Here is a 23443-nt window from a genome sequence, read left to right on the forward strand (position 1 = left end):
GAGCATATACAGTGTGTGTCGCCAGATTAGTGTCCACACAATCATCTCCAGACCAAATGATGGCTAAAGGCTGTCTAAAGACTTTTCTCATTATGAATCATTCACAGCCTTAAAAACTCCAAAACTGTCTCTTTGATTCTGCATTGACATTTCTCACCACAGACAGCTCTCTCTGCTGAGGTTGACAGTGATCAAATATAGAACTGAATGTTTTGCAAGAAAATCCCAGTGGTTTTACACACACACACACACATACACGCACACACACACACACACACACACACACACACACACACACACACACACACACACACACACACACACACACACACAAACACACACACACACATTCACATACTGAACTTTCCATGACATACCATACATGACCTTACACCTGTTTTAAAGCTTAAGAGTGATGCATTAAGTTTACAATTACACAACCAAGATGTATAACAAGATTGTAAGTTATATGTGAAAAGCATGTCCAACAATGAATTCATATATCTTGTGAGGACGTATATTAATATTATTTTCCACTTTCGCCGTTAAATCTTTTAACTTTAGTTCTGATCATGAATTCCAAATATTCATTCATTTTCAGTATTTAAACTCTTTTAAATGGACATATTTGTTTACATAGTGCCACTGTTATTGTTGTTTTAAAATACACACAAACACTGATTTATTTTCTCTAAACTAAATGCTAGGTGGATTTTTTTCACAGTCTGGGATATGTCAATGATTAGCAACAAAACTGATTTTGATGCATAAAACACTGCAGTGAAACTCGTGGTTATGTTTAGGCAACAAAACCACTTGTTTAAGGTTAGGGAAAAATCGTGGGTGGGGTTCAAATAAATGCGCTTATAGCGTAACTAAAGTGAACGGGACATGAACCGCGGTTGCCTGTTTGTTTGACCCATGCACAACCTCATCCCTATTCACTTTTACGTTCTGGAGCACTTGCACTGAGTATCTAATAATGGTATCATGGGATTACAGTTGAAAGCCTGGTGCATTTCCCACAGCTGCTTAAAAGTGTGTGCTTTGTGCGTTGGTATCAAACACTGAGAGCGGTGACAAAATGGCGGTATTTGACACCCTGGGATACCCTGACCCTAGTGGAAACCAGTTTGAAGTGACTCTAAATTGAAAGTCTGATATATTAGAATACAGGATTTTACAAAAATTGTGGTTTTAATGGGTTTCAATGGAGAGATTTCTTCTGAAGGGTTTGAGTGTCTGAATTTTTTTTACATGGTTTATTTTAGACTTATTATAGGAGTTGAAGTTAAAGTACCAACAAAAAGAAAACTATATAGGCATTACTAAAGCCAAGAATTATCAAAAATAAATAAAAACAGTCCTTAGTAATGTATAAGAGTTAACAAATTAAAGTCAATATCAACTTATCAAGAAGGCCGGCTCCATCCTGGGATGCCCTGTGGATGCTGGACAAGCTGTCATCCCTGCTGGTGCAGGTGTCCCACCCCCTGCAGGTCACTCTCACAGCACTGGGCAGCTCCTTCAGCAACAGACTGATACACCCAAAGTGTGCGAAGGAGAGGTATCGCAGGTCCTTCCTTCCTGCTGCTGTCAGACTTTACAATCAGCACTGCTCCCAATAGACTATTGACCTCATCCTGTACCCTGCACTGTGCAATATGCCTGTACTATGGGCACTTCTGTTTTTGCACTATTTGGACATATTTAATCATATTTATTCACTCCATACTACATTATTACAAACAAACAAAACAAGAACAACTGCACTATATCATGTGAATATGTATATATGTCTATTTCCATTTCTTCCCTTTTTAAATTTAACTTTATTGCTTATTTTTGCTATTTTTTTAATCTTATTTTGTCATATTCTGTTGCTGCTGTTACAAAAGAATTTCCCCGTCTGCGGGAAATTAAAGGTTTTCTGATTCTGATTCTGATTCTGATAAAGATGTTTGTGAGTGAAATAGTGGATGACACCAAAACAAGCCCCCATTAATCTGAAGACATCATCCAATGTCCTCATTCAAGTGATGTATGGCAGCAGTTGGAATGACAAAGTAGATGGAAGTGGAATTTAAGAGAGTTAAGAGAGATGTGATGCAAGAGGTGTGTGTGTGCGTGTGTGTGTGTGTGTGTGTGAGAGAGAGAGAGAGAGAGAGAGAGAGAGAGAGAGAGAGAGAGAGAGAGAGAGAGAGAGAGAGAGAGAGGGAGTGGAAAAGAGAAGTGATTTTTCCTACAGAGGCTGGTTAGAATGAATTCCCTCCCCTCTGTGACAAAGACGTGACTTGTAGCCAAACATCGTGTAATTTCTTATAACAATCTGGCAGCACTCGCTTAATGTATGAGAGGAGTGAGGCCCAAAAATGTTAAATATCAATACAGAGACATTAAGTAAACTTGCTGCTCCGGCTACAGCGAAGATTCGGTAAGAAGCTCAGTTTCATTTTATACTTTGCGACGATCAAGCACGGCTGATGTTTTTTCCTATTAAACTGTGTACATTTTATGTGTAAAATGTGTATGTGATGAAAATTTAACCACAACTTGATACAAATTTGCAGTAAAAGCATTGTGTTACATCTTTTAACACAACAAAAGGTTTCAAACTCGGGCAAAATAATATCATGTCATTGTAAGCATTTGTTTTTAGTATAAAAATGGATACCATTACATAACTATAAACTTTATCCAAGAAAGAACGAGGAGTGATTAACTGGTGTGAACACTGCAATTGTCTTTCCAAAGAAACTAAAAAATAACTCCTTGTCTAACACTTTTGTTCAGCTCATAACACTGTAAAATTCATTCTCTGAAGACTTGTTTCTGAATGACAAATTATGTTTTCCAGGCAGCTTCAGAAGATTGTTCAAGACATCAAGAAAAATGACGGCAGCTTCCTGAATAAACTAAGAAGGTCAGTCTATAACATTTCAGGATGTTTCCTGCACTCTTTAAAGTACTACTCGCTTATATAATGGATGGAAACTCACAGTGCTAATTGGTCAGGATGATACTGTGTGTAGTGTAAGTTTGAGACAAATCTCTGAAAGTCTGGCTGATCTAAAACTCCTCTGTGTGGTGTATGTATGCATCATTGGAGAATGTCAATTCCTCTTTCACAACTGTTGGAATAAGAGTAAGAGCCACAAACCAAAAATAACTTCAACAGATGGCTGTTTCAATTTCCTTTCCTGAGAAGTCCCCTTAAGGCGCATAAGGATAGAAACTAATAATGACACATGTATTACAGAACCCATTTATTCTTATCTTGTCTGATAAATATGCACAGCAGTCTGCGTATATGTTAATGTAGACCTCACATCAGTTTTACAGCAAAGGTGTCTGCTGACATGTACAGTATATATGGAAATGGATTGTCTCTTGTACCGAGACGAACTACTCAAATAATTACACTTTAATACTTTAAATCTAAATGCCTATCTTGTATTAATCAGAAATTGGATGTGTTCTGTGTTAAGTCATAATTACCTGCAGCTGATGTACATATCTCTCTATATGGCAGATTGAAAAGCAAACCAGTTCCAAAAGTACCTGCAAGAGATTACAGAGGTAAGAACTGAGTCATTATGTATGGTTTCACAAGACGATTGGCACGTGGTACAAAAGAAGCTGTTGCTAAAAGCTCTCATGATACTGAAAAAAAACACAATTGTCCTGTGTTTGATGCACAGATATCCAGAGCATCTTTATTCAAGTCTGTCTTGTAACACACTACATGCATTGTACATTGAAATAATCCCCCTAATCATCTGATTTAGCCAAATCGAGTGAGTATCTTCCAAAGTTACAGTCTTTAGTACAGAAATCCCTCTTTGTGTTACTGAAGCTCAACAAGGGAACACTGTCATAAACAAAGGGATCGTTTCGTACTAAAAGGAGTGTAACTTTAGAAGACACCCACTGGACGTGTCTTAATCCGACTGAAGAAGTCTCCTGTTAACTTGAGTTGATCCTGGAGCGAGGACTGTCGATTCTTTTCCAAACCTAACTGGTCCCTTAATGATGACCAATCATTTCACTAAGTATAAAAACTTATACACGTATGTGTCTACTGCACTTGTGTCATTATCAGCTTGCTAGTTCTAATTATAAAAATTCTTAGTGTTGAAACAGTAATTAACCTTGATTCGTGTCTCAATGCCATGTTTTGGGATTGGAAAGAACTTGAAAAGTCCTTGAATTTGATGTTTTTGAAGGTTTGGGAACCCTGAATATTATTACTGATGCATTAACATGTAAGCAATCTTTTCATATCAGTTGGTCAAGGTGGAGCTTATATATGTATATACATATATAAACTTTTGGGTAGTTTAATCTATATCTATGAATCATATTTTATAAACTGATCATTGGTTTTGTGTGCAAAGTCCTAATCTACAAAACAAACTAGTAACTGTAGCGGTCACATCAATGTACCTGAGTAAGGGCGTGTGTCCATGTAGCTGTAGGGTTTTGTTTCTATGACAATGATATTTACATTAGCTAGGTGGCTACACAGATAACAACAAGCCAACAATATGCTTACAACAAGCAAACAACAAGCTAACAATGCGTACGATGATATAAGCTCAATACTCACCGGCAACATTCAGTCAATGTCAAAGTTTCCTGAAAAAGGCGCTTTTCTGAAAAGTTTGATTCAGCGTCTTTTCTCTAGGCGTCCGCATTCAGCCACGTGCACTTTCTCCTTATTAGCTGAAAAAATTATGCTGTCGCTCAGAAAAAAAAACGCTATGTGACAAAGAGGCCCTATCATATTTCCTTTTGAAATGTAGTAGAGTAGATGTATTAAGTATAGCATACAATTGAAACACTCAAGTAAAGTATAAGTAACTAAGTACAGTAAATGGTCTTTTTTTTTTTTCACCATAGATCACCAACACTTTGATTTTGTTTCACACTCACTCATGGAGATGATATTATATATTGAGATATTTCTGCGATCTAATCCCACTGAGCAACTCTACAGCACATGTTGTGCTCTGTGATATGGAACTCGCTCATACCCTTGCAATTAGCACTTTTCTCAGACATAATTTATTCTTGTTTTATTTTGGAATTTGCCTTCTCTTCTCCATCGGAACAAATGTGTTTCATCTCAGTACTGAACTCCAGCCTGATAGAATCATCCATGCTCGTAAAATGTCCACATTTATTAAAACATTGCAACTGAACTGCAGAAAGAAGAAGACATCCCTGCGCCTGTTTCCAGATGTTGTTTTGAGAAACACGCCATGCTCAATTATGTGAAGCCACTGTACAAACTGCATCATCAAAACAGCAGTAGATTATTCAGTGGTTGAAGAGGTGAGGAGACACGCTCCGCTGGTTCCTCAACAGTAAAGCTAACTTCGACACCTGCTCAGATTAATTCATTCCTAGTATTTCATACTTTTTAGGTAGGTTTAAATCCAAATGTTTGCTTAACATATTGCGGGCCAATCTCACGATCATATATCTCTCTTTTTCATGAAATCCCTTTAAATCTCTGTTTGTGCAGATAACAGGGAAGATGATGAACTCTCTGAACCTGATTATGTAAGTAGGGAAATATGTGAATCATACGTTATTTAAAATGTTGTTTTTGCCTGATATGTGTTTGAAACATTGCAAGTTTGTTGTTCCCAGGATAATGACATGTATGAGGACCCACGTGAGGACCAGGACCACAGCTACGAGCCTCCTCCCAGCCATAGAGTCTTCCCCACAACTCCCTCTGCTTCCTTCTCGAGGGGGGAGTATCTTGGTCAGTACAGTTATCTGACATGGACGCTTTATATCTGCATTTGTGTTTCACCCTTTTCACACAGTTTCTATATCTTCAACAGCTTCTACTTTACAGTCATCACTCTCGTCCAGCTGGAGATGCATTGCTCCATTTTGCCCCTTCAAACCGTTGAGGCAAAGCCACAATACACAGAGGGCTTCATGCAAATGCTGATGTCCTGTTTATGCTTCTCCTTTCTAGACAACTGCCATAACCGGCCCGGACGGCCGCCCAAGAAGCCCCACCGCCCAGACAAAGCCTCTAAACAACTGCCTCCTGAACCCACCCACCTGGGGAGCGATGAAGTAAAGCAGCTTTCCGCATAAATACACACATACATTCTGTACTGAAGGCCTGTGTTATTCAGATACTTCCACAAACGCTGTTGCGTCTTGAAGGATTTCACCATATCCTGTGTATTGCTAAATACCTCCACTAATGACCATGGACAGCTAACCCCATTTTCACAATACGTTGTCTTTGTTGTTTGCAGGAAGACTATATCAATCCAGACTGCAGTAATGATGATGACAACTACGTAGAACCTGCAGGTAATCAAGTTTCCAGTAAGATACATATCCGCATAGAGAGGAGACGTTTTGATTGGAATATATGTGAAAAAAATAATGAATCAATCATTAGAAATAATTATAATAATCTCCATGCTTAATCTCAGATCCTATGATGCATAGTGGGAGAAAAGCAGGAAGGGACCGTCCCATGTTGCATACACCTTTACCAGACCTTCCACCCAGTCCTGGTAGGTACAAGCCGTACCTCAACACTAGTTCACCAAGGGTCAACCTCCAGAACTATTGGTCCTAATAACCTCATCACGACTCTTACAGTCAAACCCTGTGTTGAATACACCATCTGAAAATATCCCACTTGTAACTTGAGGAGGAACTGGGCATGACATAATTGGGTAAACCAACTCCTTGTATGACGGCATATAAAGTAAATATCTCAAAGATTGTTTTTAAATAAATGTCTGCTAAGTCACTCTCTATCGCCAAATAAAGCATTGATGATTGAGCCTATGGCCCACTGAATCACAAGCAGCACATGGTTAGTCAGCAGTGTTGGTCCGCCAGAGAGGGTAAGCGGACCAAATGCAACACACTCGCTCTACAACTCACTTGTGTGTGAAGGAACAAGCTGTTTTTTCCCGCTCTCTGCTAGCATTGCAAGTAAACAATTACTAAGGCTTAACACACAAAGAAAAGAGCGAGGACTGCAGACAATGAAACTTCAAAAACAAGTGAAGGTGAGATTAAAAAGCATTGCTTATCACCAAAGAGAACAAAAACAGAGATTTTAGAGACTACAACTGTTGGTTGCTAATTTGTCATTGTCCACTGGACCATGTATTTCTAAAGTTGTGATGTCATGGAGGAATTTGAAGAAAATAATGCATTGTCAGTCGCTTTAAAACAACACTGTTCTTATGAAAACTTTGTGAAAAGTTGACATTTGGGAAATATGTGGATAGGGGTGATTTTTTCAAAACAGATAAAAACAGTCTACAGCCAATTTTAGCGGCTCTGAGAGGCTGCAGCTTGCCAAGACACAGCATTGATTTGAGCTTAATGCTAATGCTAGCATGCTAACACGCTGATGTTTAGCAGGTATAATGTTACATTCTTAGTCATCTTAGTTAGTTAATGTATATTTCTTCCATGTTTTCTCGTGATTATCAGTCCTGTCCATAACTGTTTTATGCTGCGGTCTTGGCCAGGTCGCCCTTGGCAAGAGACCATTGTTCTCAATGGGTCTTACGTGGTATTAGGTTAGACCAATTTTAAAAATAACACAAAGAAACGCTAAGGCTGAGAGTATACCTTCAAATATGTCACATTTCACTTCATACAACTAATGACAACCTCAAGGTGGTGCCCAATCAAGTCATTAGGCTACATCATAGAGGAAGAATAAATGTCCAAACCCTTTAAGGAGATGTAGAGATATTTCACTGGATAAGTGAACATTTTTAGGATTTATCCTCCAGGGATCATTAATGTCTGTACAAAGTTTCATGGCCATCCAGTAGTTGTTAAGTTATTTCAGTATTTCAGTCATCCTTAGAGCCATGATGGTAGAATGAAACGTGGAAACACAGAAAAATGGAGACCTCCATTGTGTCAACACTACAGTATTGAATGAACAGATTATGGGCCTCTGCAAAGTATTCTTATACATTACTATGAGAGTCAAAAGCAGTTAGTCCAAACATTAAAGAGAAATCCAAGAGTAGATTCTGCTGTAAGCTGAAGACATGTTTGTAATGAAAACAATGTGATCCAGCGGCAATACAAAGCTTTGTGGTTCTACAGTTTGTCTAATTGTCACTCTGTTTGTTTTTTCAGACTTTTATGAAGTTCCCGACAAAGAGGTAGGCTTTTATGTTACAGCAATTACACATATTTTTAAGGTACATTTACACGTGGAATTCATTGTGGTTCTATTTTATGGCATCTTTACAGGGAAGCTCATTATCTCTTCCAGCAAGCAGGTCAGTGAGACTGTCCATTCATGTAATTGTATAGACTTTCAATATGAAATGAGAATTTTTGAAGTCAATATGACTTCAGTCCAAGACAAATCGTTTATACTTTGCAGAGTGTGTCAAATCCCCACAACACAGTCACATTCTTTACCACCGAAGCCCAGCCCCAGGTAGGATTTAATTTAATCTAGATGCTTTAAAGTACATCATTAAGTCCAACTCTCCCTGTCTGTTATGAAGTTATTGCATTGCTTTCTTATTACTACACTGATAATAAGTTGTATTTCTTCCTCAGAGTGAATATGAGGAGACCTCCCGTTGCTGTACGGGATGACAAATGCGTAAGATTTCATTTTAAAGAGGTGTAGAGATTTTCTGTATGCTGCACAATTAGGAGGTCTTTGACTTTTTGAAATTGTGATTTTCCAGGTCCAGGAGCCCACAGATGATGACGAATATGAAGTTTCTGATCCAGGATATAGTGAGTATTAAATCAAACAATAAGGGACTTGTTTTCCACTAAAAAATAAACATTGATACCATGAATCATTCTAGCATGTTACGCCATCCAGAGGAGAGCCAGTGGAAGGAGAAACATTTATTCCCCTACAGTAAATAGACAATTGTTTACTAAAGCAGCCATTGCATTGTGTGTCCCTCTAGGTAGCAGTGATACACCTGCACAGGGTCCTTCTTTACTACCAAAACCTTTGCCAAGAGAGTAAGCATCACATTACCAAGCATTTTTTTTCCCCAATCATATAACCTGTAACATGTTTAAGCTTTAAGAAGGGAATAACTGATTGTGTGATCACCTCTCTTTTCTCTCAGGAGGTCACCAAGACCAGCTGTAAAGCCGGTAGGAATACAAACGATATCCGTCTGAATACTTCTTCTAAATAACTCATTCGATCATGGCTTTACTATGTTTGTTTTGTTATGTGATCAGCTTGTGTCTGTCAACATTACAGTAGCTTCTCTTTTTTTCTTTTACAGAGGCCAGATTTAAAACCTAGGGAATTTGAAAGTACGTATTTTCCATTAATTCAGTTACTGAGTTATATACACATTATTAGTCACACTAGAGCTTTTATTAAACATTGCAACATCAGCCAGTTAGTGCCAGTCACTGGAGCGTTTGTCTGAAACACTATTAAACCTGCATTGTTACCAGGGCACATTTCATGTTCTTGGAAGGCTATAATGTAGCCCACTTGTAAACTTTTGGCAACCTTTTAAGCCAGGTAAGTCTATTTATATAGAACATTTTAGCATCAAGGCAATTCAATTACATAAACATTCGAAGGACGTTTTACAACAATTAAAACTGTCAACAAAGAGAATAGAATAAAATAGAATATGAGGTATACATCAAGTCACAGTGCAGAGTAAGAAATTAATAATTATTTGTTCTAGTAAAGGCAGCATCAAACAGAACATTTGTTCAGTCTTGGTTTGAAACCTGAACGCTGCCTCTCCATGTTTAGTTCTGACTCTGGGGAGAGTAAACAGACCTGTCCCAGGTGACCTGAGAGGTCTGGATGAATCATGATATAACAGGAAATCAGATGTTTTTTTACCCTAAACCACTCAGGGCTTTATAAAGCAGCAGCAGTATTCTGAACTCAATAATTTGACGGACAGGAAGCCAGTGTAAAGACCTCAGAAGTGGAGTGATGTGATCTTGGTCTTAGTGAGGACTCTAAATCAGCTTGAGCTGTCTTATCCAGACACTGAGAAGACACTGTGACAGTAGTCAAATCTACTAAAGAGAGGTGTCAATTGTAGTGTCCAATGATGATCTTATTCCAAACATCCGTATAACACACATATATTGATGACTTAATTTGAGTCATTCCAGATAATTCACAAACAGTTTAAAGACAAGTACAATCATAAGACATAATTAGGATTATTTGAATGGGACGTACAAAAAGTCTCAAACTACCCTAACCCTAACTAAGTGGTTCCAAGACATTTATTCTAACAGTCTAAGCAATGGTAAATAGATAAGATACATAAATATATAACAAATGAAAGGATTTCAGAGTCACTAGTTTAGAAGTCCCCAGCCATTTAGCTTTGACATGTCTTAGTGATAACTGCTGTCTTGGGCTCTTTTTGAAAGCAGACACAGACAAAGACATTTTTATAGCGTTCCCAGCTTGGGATCAATAAAGTATTTCTATTCTATCCTATTTCTACATTAAATCTATTCAAGTTAATAGGGAATGTAGATCAATCAGATGGTTACAGCTGTACAGTATAAGCAAAACAACCTATTTGCATATTTCATTTGTGGAAACAGGCCCTCGATTTCTACTTATACTTAACAGCAAACGTAGGCTAATTACCATACATCCGCATTTCCACAGGCCGAACGCTGCCTGTGATGCAAATTGACCAGAAGCCTCCGCTGAAAGCTTTCACACTGGACTTGAAACGACCAAAGTAAGAAATGCAGCAGTTTGACACGATGCGTTTTCTGTACACTGAGCATATGGAAAATTGCCTTTAATCACAGCTTGGTGCCGTGTGTTTACTGTGGTCTGCTCTGTTTGTGGTCTCTCTTGCAGAATTCCTCTTCCTCAGTTAACCTCCCCCAGTAAGTACAGCTGCTGTTAGGGTCTCACAGCAACAACCACATGCGAAGGAGTGTTTTTCCTTTGAAGGTCCTATTGTGTAATGGCCAGAGGCATTGTGTTTTCGGGTTAAAGGTCAAAGGTCACTGTGACCTCACAAAATCCTATTTTGTCCATAACATAACAATTCCCATGTTTATCATGACATAATTTCACACAAACGTCTGATAGGATAAAATGAGGAAGTTGTGGCTTGTTATATTGAAAAGCTCAAAGGTCAACTTCACTGTGACATCATAATGGTTCTGTCAGTTATCTAACACCGTAACGAAGGAACAGAAGGGGGGACATTTGGTCAGCTACTGAATCAGTGTCATTAATCTTGAAACTGTGGTGACATCTTCCACGTTTGCCAAAGAAAACACACTCATAACCTTTAAAAAATTCCATTAAAGTCCTCACTCCATATATAATCTTCGTCTGGACCATGATGATTTACACTGCAACTTGACTGGCTGACGGAAGCATACAACTGCAAGGCGCTTGTTATAGTTTGAGCATTAAAGCATGTGAACATGTTTTAGTAGAAACCCCAAGTATAAACTTGAAAAATAGCAAAATATGGGACCTTTAAAACGAGGTGAAATAAATTCAGAAACTAAATGTTACACTTGTACATTATCATACAAAACACCATTGTTATGTTTGTGTCTCTGTTGTGCCAGAACCATCTGAAAGAGGAAGTGTCTCTGCTGAAAATGGGTTAATAGACCAAGATAAGGTGTGCTCTTGCAACATTGCATTGTAAACTATATTCATACAGTATATCCAGAGGGATAGTTTCAAATTCTATTCTCCATTAACTTTATTTCAGGACGCAGACGTCTATGAGAAATCCTGGTATGCCAGCTCATGTGACCGCAAGACTGCCGACGAAGTCTTATGTCGCTCAAATGAAGTGAGAATCTTATTCTTTGAGAGAGAACGCGGTTATGTAAATGAGTGGGATGTGTGGATTATACCCCATACCGCCTGCTGGGTGTGACTGTGTGTGCTTTCTGTTGCAGGATGGGGCGTTTATGGTAAGGAAGAGCTCCGGTCTGGACGCACAGCAGCCCTATACGTTGGTGGTGTTTTACAATGGCAGAGTTTACAACATCCCAATCCGCTTCATACCAACAACTCAGCAGTACGCTCTGGGAAGAGAGAAAAGAGGGGAGGAGGTAGAGTGGAGGACTTTTCAGCTTTCTCCTTCTGACTGGGGCCTATGGAGAAGGAGTTTGGGGGGGGTTAATTAATGTTTTTCTGGCTTTGAGTTTGTTTGAGCTTTATTTATGTCTCTTTCTGGGCATGCATGTTGATCTAGCTGCTTATCCTGAGTAATGGCTATGGGGTTTTAACTCTAATGAAGATACTAGGATTTTTAGACTAAAGCTATACATTCTGCAGTAATATGAGTCAGAATATAATTCCATGCAGGGTGAAAAGCCTCTGAAATAACAGCTAGACTATAGGACACTGACACTCCTACCGTACATGTGACACTTTAACACATTATGGGATTGTTAGCAGAAAGTAGTTTACATGCCATATAGTTTTTAAGAGCACTATATCGAGCATCCATTTCACACTTCACAGACTCTAAGGGAAAGGCGGAGAGTGGATGTAGTGCATTACATAGTTAGCAAGGTGTGATTTCAGACACAGCTAGTGAGCAAGCGTGCACAATACCAGGACTGTGAAACCAAAGCAGCGACACGGAATCCAACCGTTATTCATATTATTATTTGAATCTGTCCTTTTCTCACTGTGACATGTCAAAATGCCTTATGTGCAAATGTCTGATTTTTGGAGAGAGAGTTCTCCCAGTTTGTTTCTGTTGTGCTCGGTAGTGTGAGGAACATTTTTTAATTCTAAATGATTTTGTTTATAAGTTTATGTTCCTACTATTTTCTGGCAATGGAACATTTAGCAGTTTTGTGCCAAACACTCAAGTACAAGAGGATATAATATAAAAACACTGTTTTCCAATAACAGCTGAAATAGAAGCTTTGTAATGCTTTATCACACTTACTCGTTAATAATCATCCTGACCATTTCTGAAATGCAACACATTCTGTTAATAACTTAACACCCACCCACACGGTGTTTTCAGTTATTCTGGCTGGTTAGACTACTCTGATCAGAGTCTATGAGGTCACCAATCTCCATCTACCACAAAGAATAATATACTGTAGGTGTAATCTGTGCTGCCTTAAAACAAAGGCAGCAACAAAGCTAATGAGACTCAGGAAGATGTCAATCAATCAAAGTATACACACCCACACAGTTGGGAGAAGATGTCTAATCAACCAGACTAACAGAAAAAACACCTGTGTGGGTGTTCAGAGGCTTTCAGATCATTTAAATCAGAAATCTCCAACCCTGCTCCCAGAGGGCTGCTGCTCTGCATGTTTTAGGTTTCTCCCTGCTGAAACACACCTGAGTCTAATGATTATCAATTAGCAGCTGGAGCCTGATAACGGGCAGAGCATTAGACTCAGGTGTGTTGGCGCAGGGAGAAACCTGAAACCAGCAGGGAAGCAGCCCTCCAGGAGCAGGGCTGGAGATGCCTGATTTTAAAATGTATCAATTTAGCTCATTAACCTAATTTGGTGATTTCGAGGACATTCTAACTTCCTCATCCTCTCTTGCAGTATTTCAGCAGCGTCTCCCACATTATCGAGAACCACCAGAGGAATCCTCTGATGCTGATCGACAGCCAGAGTAACACCAAGGACGCCACCAAACTGGGCTACCCTGTGAGGCCCTAGACAGCCCTCGCTGAGGGCAATCAGCCAAGTGATTGGACTTTCCAAAGCAGTGTGTTTACTGTCAGACTATTGATTACAGAACTCATTATGTGGCGCTCTTCTTCTCCTCCTCCAGTGTCAATATCAGTCCCTATCAACAGGATTATATGCTGGACCTACTTGCGTTGCTGGCCAAGCAGAACCAAAGGATCACTGACTCATATTACTTTTTAACTTGTTTTATTAAGATGTTTTTTAATGCTCAGTCAGTAAAATGAATGCAAGGAATGCGACAGTGTTGCTGTAGTAGCTGAAGGAAGCGTGTAGACAAATACTTTGTTTTTAGGAAGCCAAAAATACAAAGTTGTATATTTTGTTGTAATAAAACTATTTGCTTGTGGTGTATAACTCACGCCTGCAGTCATCAAAATGCCACCAGGGACTGACAAACTGGTTCATTTATTGTCTGGTCAACAAGTAATGCTATCATACTCATGCACATTTGTTGCATAACTTGAATTCCTAGGCACTTGGTGAAAACTCAGCTTTTTTTTACAGTACCTCTACGTGGACTATATACAATTATAAATCTTATCTAAATTGAAAAAAAAGTGTATATATATACAGTGAGTAACTGACACTGAATTGTGCACTCTAGAAACGGGGACACAAGCACAGTATCAGTATACAGGACAGGTGCATCTGTCCAATGGTCCTTGACTAACACACGCACGCACACATACACACAGGAGCCACCGTTCCCCTTGCTGTGAATACTGAGGGATCATGGCCGCAGAGGGAAATGTTGAGCCACAGTAGGACATTGGTTGAGATTGTCAAAAGCTTAGGCCTGATAAAGTTGAGGTAATGGGAAATATAAATCCTCTTTTCATAGTGCAATTAAAAGATAAGGTTATCATTTCAAGTCAAAAGAGGAAAGTCACCAGAAAAAAATATATATATATGATCAAATCATCCAGGCCTCTTAAATCAAGATTCTTAAAGATTTGCTAGTATTTCATTAACATCACAAAACATAGGTTTACTTTTTTAAATTAATCGTGTCTTTAGGGACATCTGCTTCCACTAAATGAATGAATGAAAATATACCCCTTACAGATAATACTATTATTTGAACATAATTTGGAGTTTATACAAAACTTCTACAAATAGACTGATTCTTCCAAAGGCCCCCAAAAAGCAGAAAGAAAAGCATATACAGGTTTAACCTAAGAGTCATAAATAAATGTTGAATAAAACAGCTTATTGTCTTTTTTGAAACACACAGTTTTGGTATATCTAAGTAACTTGTGGGTCTGCGTCCCATTCCAAAAACATAAATATGATAGCTACCACACTGTAGAGCCTACCCGTACATAAACTGATTCATAAAATTCAGATGGTATGGCAAATATACATATTACAGTGTTCTATAAAAGATTCCATATGACAGTGTACTTAATCACCTTAAATAAAGCTATTGCGTACACAAAATAAAAACAATACAAAGAACTAAATCATCGACACCACCTCCTTGTGGCTTTACAAATAATCACCAATGTACAAAGAGTGTGTATCGAGCTACTCCAACTGAGAGACAATAGGTAAATGTTTACCCTGAGAATGTGAACCCTCCAGGAGGCGTGATAATTTGATTCTCCTCAAAACCGACCAATCGTAATTAAGACTTCTTAAAAAAAAAAAAAAAGGAGAATGTCATTCACGGCTTACATGATTGTTTTGTTGTATTGCAAAGTCATTTTCCATCATTTTTCATCCAGTGTGTGCGACTTTTAAGAGTTTTCACAGTTTGGCCTTTTCCACTCCATCAGATGTCGCTGCCGATGGACCATCCACGTTTCCTGACATGCAAAGACCCTGCCGCAAAACCAGCAGCGAAACTTCGTCGCGACATCCCTGCTGGGAGAGACTGCGCCGACTACTTCGTACTTTTTCCTGCTCAGCCGACGGAGTTTCAATTTCAACATGAATCTCTCCTGTACGGAGTTTTTAGCGTGCCCAGCAGAATCAGGCTGGGCGTCCGTTGGCTCGTCCATGGCTGCGAGAGCATTAGCAGTTCTCCGCGACAGAACGACCTTCTGCACCTCTCCCCTGTACCTGTTGATGACCTCCATGATCCTGGCAACCTCGGGGATGTCAGCGTCTGGATGGTTTAGCACCACGACAGGCTGGTCTCCCGCTGGACGCTTAACCAACTGAGATGGATTTATGGCTACTAACTTCAGGGTCCTCTCCAGGTTCTTTGGCGGCGGCTGCCACTGATGCCCAGAGGCTGGTGAGGGCTCCTGTCCGACGTTGCTGTGGAGATCTGAGCAGGAGTCAGCAGGAACATCTCTGTCTCTCATCCTCTCAACACTGTGGTCACTGTGCTCTGAAGAGAGAGCAACACTTAAATCTTCAGAGTTCACCCTACCTGCAAGACAAAAGGTGAAAATACTTGATTGAAAACGGATGGGTTTGCCCTTGATTGGGAAATTTAAACTGAACTTTCAAATGTATGTCAAGACAACGCCATTGAATGTTAAATCCTTAACCATTATGTCTATGTAGAAACTATAATTTGCAGCCTTACCCTGTGCTGTAATAACAGGTTGGGAAATAGGGGAAGACTCGGTGTAGTGAGGAGTCACTCCATCAGCGGCTGAACTCATCTCAACGTCTGACACATGGCAGTCTGTGCCACTGCCTGGTGTTTGGAGGTGTATGTTCTCTGGGCAAGTCTCTGCTTCAGTCCCAACTGCAGCCCTCAAATTTGACTGGCCTTTCTTACAAGCTGCACCGCTCTCTTCAACTTCTACTTCCGAGAGCTGCAGTGACTTCTCTGCGTCATTTCGCATTTCTTGATGTGTCGACGGCAAAACTTCGAGCACAACGGGCGTGCTTCCGTCCATATTTTTAGACCCCATTGGCTTTTCAGCACAACTGGGGGTAAGATCTTCCCCTGGCAATGATTGTAGACTTAAAGTCATTTCTTCAGCGGGGTCGACCAGATCGGTCTCGGAAGCTTTGCTCCATTTCTTCGGGTGTATCTCTGTTAGCAGCGGGTTTTGGAGAACCTGTGCGGTCTCCTCCGATGTCTTCCGAGGGCTTGGCAGTCCATGCTGGTCATCTGTTAGACCACCTCCTGATGGAGACAAAGAGCTTTGTGACACCCACTGCTTCTCCTTCACTGGATTCTTCTTCAGCACTATCTTTAATCCTACTGATCTTTTATCCGCTCTTTTAGACCTTCTTTTTCGTCTTCGTCTCTTATTTTTTGGTACAGCTTTATGGATGGATGTCTGCTCTCCGCTCTCATTTGTAAACTTCAGCTTACTGGAGATATTAATCCCATCCTCATGCATGGGCTCCTCTGGTTTTTTGCTATGTTCCCCAATGTCCTGATCAGTCTTTAATTTCTGATTCTCTCTGTTTTCCTGCATTTGAGTGCACTCAGATGGCTCACTCTGGGCTGGCATTGAGACGTCATTATTTAGTTTGGCATCAGCCTGTGGACACGGTTTCACATCGTTCGAGTTAGACTGACATCCATTTTGGTCAGTTACATGACGAGCATCATCAGGAGCACTTTCAGGGGAAACAGTTTCCTTGTCTGAGGATGTCATCATTTTCAGCCTTTTGGCGTAAGTAGCACCGTTCTGAGCCACAGTTATCTTATTCTTGACGGTCAGGACAGTGAGATCCGCAGAGTCCGGCACAGTGCCATTCTCTGATTTCGGGTGAAGAGTTATATCTTGAGGGACGTTTGACAAAACAGTTTTAAGAGCCTTGGTCCATTTCTGGTCGCCGGTTTCCCCGGCAACAGATTTCATCAAAAACTGCTGAGTCTCCTCTAGTGTTGTTTGTGGATCTGACAGATGGCAGTATTTATCCAGGAACTCCCTCCCTGGCAGAGAAAGGCAGTCTTGTGTCAGCCAGCACATTTCCCTAACTGCACTTCTTGTTACTCTAGGCTTCATTTTTGGGATTGGTTCATTTGGTTTCATTGCTATTGAATGAACCTCCTCCTTCTTCTCATTCTTTCTCCGATTACCATTCTGGCAAACATGGACAGCTTTAACATGCTTCGTAATCAACCATTTCTGAGATGCTTCGTAGCCACAGTGCTGACAACGGAAAGTTTGAGTAGTTGTTTTAGGCCCAAACTTATTCTTGCCCTTTGTGCGCAGCGATAAATCCTTAGCTCCTTCCAGACCCAAATTATGTGCAAACATGTGCTCTAAAAACTCTCTAACATCACTCGTGGAGAATTTCTGACACATTTCACATGAATATTTGCCATTTGGGCAATGATACATGGTCAGGTGCGCACTGAATTCAGGCCATGTGCGCTGAACGTTGTCATTACAAATGCTGCAACTAGAAAAAGTGTCATTGTGGCTTAATAGGTGAACCTGAAGGTAGGAGAACTCATGCGTACTGAAAGTACACGTATGGCAGGAAAAAACTGGTGGGCTCCCTCTGTGGATTTCCTCAAAGTGTTTCACTAAGTCTTTGGGAACATATTCCAAGTTGTCCCTACATTGAGAACAAGTGAACCTGAGTGTATTCCCGCCGTCATTTGTCCTGTCGTTACCCTGCTGTGCTTCCTGGGGGGTCTTCTTTGATGAAGGCCACACTGTGCTTTGCTCCCACTCCTCTGCTATCTTCTTTGGTCCGTGCTTATCTTCACTTTGCATAGTTGGAGGCCGAACGGCAGTCTTCCTGAGGTGGAGCCGTTTGCGCCAATCTCTATTCTTCTTGTTGACGCGCCGTTTATTATCTCCTCTGGAGGTAGCTGCGCAAATATCCACTGAATCCATGTTTGTGTCAGTTTTCTGAAAGTGCAGAAAAACAAAAGCAAAAAAAAATCAACAACAAAAAAATACAACTTAAGGACCATTACAATAAATCTATGTATTTACTTTTGCTATGACAAGAACCAGCATGTTGTGTATGTTGAGACTGCCATTTCATCACTTCACAATTAAAAAGAAGAAGCTGCATTCACAGTATTTCTCTGCATGGTTTAATGTTGAGTCCACCTGTTGATGGCTATGGTTCAAACGCCTCTGTATGGATAAATTCATCCCACTCGGATCAAGTATGAAACAACGAAATCTAGATTCTCATCAACCCCCGGGTGCAGGAAACTGCACGTTAACTCACCTGCACACATACTAGTTGTGAACTTGCTTAACACACAGTTAAATGAGCTATGACGAGCGGCGATATTTGAAAGATACCCTCCCTAAACTACCAACAAACACACCGCCAAAGCTGGAAGTAGCCCTTATTAGCGACAGATTACTGGGTGAACCGTGCGGCCATTGTAGTTTGACTTGACCACAACAAAGTGATGAGACTGCCTTTGTAACGAGCAACGACCGCCTTGGGAATGTGAAGTGAAGTTACGATAAAACTAGCCAACTGTGACACCGTTAGAGCCTTCTGCCTTTCGCGTGAAAACAACTGTTGTTATTTACCCTCGGTGCTAAGTGTTTAAACGCTTTCTGACGTAGCGTTTGGGCGATTTGAATTAACGTGACGCGAGAAGAGCAGAGCTTACAAAGACGAAATAACTTGAAGAATAAAAAAAGCGTAACAACAAAGTTACGCCGGGCCCGTTTTGTTTAACCTTGCATCGAGTTACTACTGCAGATAAACCCACCGGGTGATATAGATAGACCGTAAAGCTGTAGTTCTGTGCGTTTGTCTCGGTTGTTTTTTTTACCTTTTCTTTTGTGGAGAGCTTGACAGCTCAGCGAGCGGCAGCCATGATGGTTTCATACGGGGATTACAGCCTCTGAGCTGCTTTAGCCTTTAGCCCGGTGCCTCCGACAGAGACAGAGCCGTGCTGTCCCGGGCCTACAGCTCTCAATGCAAACACTGCTCTCAGTGCGTTCGTGTAGGGATTTAACTCTTATGAGGAGCATTCACTTCTGTCAGCATGAGATAAAACGACCCCAAAACGTTTTCTATTTCTGATTCTGATTCTGATAATGACCAAACAAGCACTATATCCTAATGGTCTTAAGTGAAAGCTTCTGGATACTGTTGCAACCCCTGCACTTTATCAGCCCCAGATATTAGGACCCTTAACACACGTGAGTTATGAAATGTTTAGCTTTTAAAACATGCTGCAACGCCAGGCACATTTGGATTGAAAATACACATTTATCTGCCTCTGAACACTATTAACTCAAGAACTTTGACTGTTAAAGGCTCCTGACATTTTTACAATTTCAATATTATTTAATCTCCAGTGCAGCCACTGTTCATATTCTAATTTTTGTTTAAAAATAAAAAGCTGTATCATGATCAAGTTTAACTTTGGTTGGTTCAACGAAGAGCAATGAGAACTCAGTATGATACGTGGTTCATACACTGCACTTGTATGTGAATGAACCACAGTGAATGTAGTGTTGTAATATGATCAAAAACAAAACTGAATTATTTTTTAAATGTTCTCTTTTCACGCTCACTCGGGAGTCAGTTTGCATATGATCAGGTAGTGCTCTGTTATTCCAGGTATGTAGCCTACAGTAATGTCATAAAGTGAGGCTGTAGGTTACCTCTGCCCTTTTGGGTCTGCCCAGCAGTTCACAAATTAACATTCAATGAAGGGCTACTCCACACAGTACGATGACAGCCATAAAGAAAAGCACCAGTGACCTTTTAGTGATCTTTAATGTGAATGTAACTTCTTGACTTTTACTGTGAACTTTGTCAAAAATGACTTTGCATATGCACTCCATTATTCCTGTGTGACTTGTTGGTTTTGCCATAAATGGCAAGTAAGAGAGATTTACATATAACAGCAGCAAAGAGGAGAGCCAACATAAAAGAAGCATCAATAAGATACAATAAATTCTCTATATAGAAAAATATGAACGGTATAAACACAGGGAAGTGTGAAATATAAGAATAACAGTAGGAATATATACAATATTTTTAAATGTTTAAAGGAGTCTATATGGGCATAATTGTATTTGAGCAGCCAGCAGCTTGCAACAGAGCCCTGCCAAAACTAGAAAAGATCATGATGAGCATTTGTTACAAAGGAATGTCTGATGTAAATCAAAAGAAAAATCAGTGGTTCAGATTTAAGGGCAACCAGGTGAGTCATCTAAGATCGTTGGCATCACCAACAGCCTCAATCCAAATATTCAGATAACAGATCCAAAAGATGATTTTCCTTCTGCAAACACAGAGAAAGCACACTGCCAGTACTGAGCCAGTGGAATATCAATAGCTGACAGCCCGCTTACATCCTCTACATTGGTATTTCTGCGAGTCTTTTATGAGAAAGAACAGCAGTGGGTTGTACCATTCCCGTGCAGCAAGTCAATGGCTGTCAGCTGCCCTCCACCAAGGCACTGCATGACACCAGAGAGAAGAAAAGCACAGAAAGGATGGCTACCAGCTCCCTCCACGTAGGACACCATTTGTTCCCTCTGGGAGACATTCACAGCCCATTAAGAACAAGACGACCCACCGCCCCAGCAGCCTCTACCACAGAGCACTTAACATTACCAATCCTCTTATGTCTCACAGTCTGCATGCAGCCACGATCTCTGGATTGCTCTTTTTTATTAGTTATGATAAAAGGGAATTAGCAGATAACACACATATTATGTTGTTCCTGGATTTTAGTAGATGTGTGCAAAGTCACATATTACAGGAGGAGTTTTGTGACAAGATGTGAGAATAAATGGCAGTTGGATCCAGTCGCTGCAAGAATACATTTACTTGGAAGTCACAGAAGAGGCGACACCCTGGTTTACCTTCTACAATAATTTAAAGTGATTTTTGGGTTCATATGTGTTTTGGGGTTCTATTAGAACATGTTAACATGCTTTATTGTTCAAAACACACTATTTTTCTCATACTGTCTGTCTGAATATATCTGTAATGACGCCCTGTCTGGAATGTGCTGTTTAAGTGCCTGTCTCCTTAAGCCCCTCTCCTGATAAAAGCCCAATCTGTGTTCTCTGTGTCTCTGCCATGAAGTGCAAGAAATACTAGATGTAGCTTCTGGGCCTGAAAAGTAAATTATGTCTATCATAAGCTTAGATTTGCAGAAACTCGCAGAAACTGGATTTGCTTCCCAGCCACCTACACTAACCACCCATCTTGTTTAATTTTTATTGTACGAACATTGTGTGTTATCTACTCATGAATTATTGTTAATACTGGTTGGGTGATTTTTATGCTTTAAGCACTTACTACAGCACTTTACCAACCTTTTATCTTTGGTATATACATGGTTTTTATACTGCACACTTTTTATACTCATGTTTTTTATTACAACTATATCATTTACATCCTATGGTTAATAACGTATGTATCATTTTATCTATTTTAATTATTTTATTAATTCCAAATGAGATAGTATGACGGCACCTAACACGATATCTCACACTTTTGTTTAACAGAGGGAGTAATTGTTCAGGATGGGAAGTATTTGAATAATCTATATATCTACTGCTAAACATCCTGTCAGTGTAACCTTGAATCTCTTTTTTAAACGCATATTTATCATTTTTAAATGACCTTTTTAACAACTGATTAAGGTTTTTTAAGCAGGATGTGTTTTATTATCTCACAGAGAGTCCGCTTGCACCCGTGCCCCTCGTCACGCCCACCTTGGGCACTGCATTTCATTCAAAACCTGAGCATTCAAGTTCAATGCTTAACCTTAACCATCTAACATTCACCATTCAAATTAAGTGCCTAACCCTAACCATCTAACCTTAAAGAGTTACTTTACCCATTTTAATCCAGGTCTGTGTCATGGCAGTGTGGCCGTTGTTTTCAGATAAATGGTGTTTGGTCTGTCTCTGTGGCCAAAGTCTCTGCAGGAAGGGCTCTGTAGCAGCACTTTTGGTGCCTTTGAAAAATTTAAACTGGAATGCTCCCTTAAGTTGGATTTCCGACTTGGAAAGTCAGGGCAACCAACCTCTGACCTCAAAATCTAAAAAAAGTCTGCTCTGCACAGTAGTGAAAGCTGTAGTAATACACTGTTTATCAGCATCTCTGTCTTATTTGCGTCTAATAATATCAGTCGTAGACACCGTACAGTCCAACTTCACATGTGGATATGTTGCTGCGGTGTTGAATGTCCATAATACCTTATAATGCGTTGTAATCTACTACTACTTTTCTGGCTTGACATACTGGAACACGGTCAACTCAGGTGCAATGTAATTTTCTGCTGCCTACCACCAAAGTAAAAGGAACGAAACATTTCTACCTACATATAGTACTGTGTGACATCCCAACCTTACGGATATCTGGATAATTGCATATAGGTATGAGGGATCAGCTGTGGTCTTTAATGATACAATCAGCTTCCTCTGTGTGGGCAGCTAGGGACAGTGAATTTGATTAGTTCATTTGCTTTTGAAAGGCAGGGAAGCCATTGTAATATTGATGTTGCTTTAACCTATTTGGGTCAAACTGAACTGTGCTGTGTTGCTGGGGCAAATTGACCTACTTTGAAATTGTACTATAAAAATGACTCTGTGAGTTATTTTGTCAGCATGAAACTCAGCATGCACAGCCAAACTGGTTACAGTAAATATGCCAAAATACAACTTAACTATAATTTCTTGTAAGCTAGATCTAATCATTCCTCTCACAGCAGTGTACCCAGACAACACTCACGCTATTATTGCCCTTTGTTCAGATTTTCACCATATACCGTACATTTAAGAACACTTGCAAATGTGTTTACTGTGGATTTCAGTTCCCTCACAGTTGT

At 39.9% G+C, this 23443-nt stretch overlaps 2 protein-coding genes across 2 annotated transcripts; one reads left to right on the forward strand and one right to left on the reverse strand.

The window, feature by feature from the left end:
* The first annotated feature begins 2341 nt into the window (after positions 1 to 2341).
* blnk (B cell linker) lies at positions 2342 to 13719 on the forward strand. The gene is made up of 22 exons (XM_083923532.1): positions 2342 to 2434; positions 2858 to 2923; positions 3533 to 3579; positions 5531 to 5568; positions 5659 to 5776; positions 5999 to 6102; positions 6291 to 6348; positions 6474 to 6557; positions 8164 to 8189; positions 8281 to 8309; positions 8417 to 8473; positions 8599 to 8644; positions 8733 to 8784; positions 8967 to 9024; positions 9135 to 9162; positions 9300 to 9330; positions 10679 to 10754; positions 10880 to 10908; positions 11611 to 11666; positions 11760 to 11843; positions 11953 to 12108; positions 13582 to 13719. The coding sequence occupies exons 1-22, from the start codon at positions 2373 to 2375 to the stop codon at positions 13696 to 13698; spliced, it is 1422 nt and encodes a 473-aa protein (XP_083779658.1). The 5' UTR covers positions 2342 to 2372; the 3' UTR covers positions 13699 to 13719.
* A 1740-nt stretch (positions 13720 to 15459) lies between these two features.
* Positions 15460 to 19472, reverse strand: znf518a (zinc finger protein 518A). Its single transcript, XM_083923531.1, has 3 exons — positions 19412 to 19472; positions 16271 to 18515; positions 15460 to 16111 (listed from the first exon to the last, which is right to left on the reverse strand). The coding sequence occupies exons 2-3, from the start codon at positions 18498 to 18500 to the stop codon at positions 15471 to 15473; spliced, it is 2871 nt and encodes a 956-aa protein (XP_083779657.1). The 5' UTR covers positions 18501 to 18515; positions 19412 to 19472; the 3' UTR covers positions 15460 to 15470.
* Between the last annotated feature and the right edge of the window lie 3971 nt (positions 19473 to 23443).

Source organism: Echiichthys vipera (assembly GCF_963691815.1).
Source record: "Echiichthys vipera genome assembly, chromosome: 11".
NCBI lineage: Eukaryota > Metazoa > Chordata > Actinopteri > Perciformes > Trachinidae > Echiichthys > Echiichthys vipera.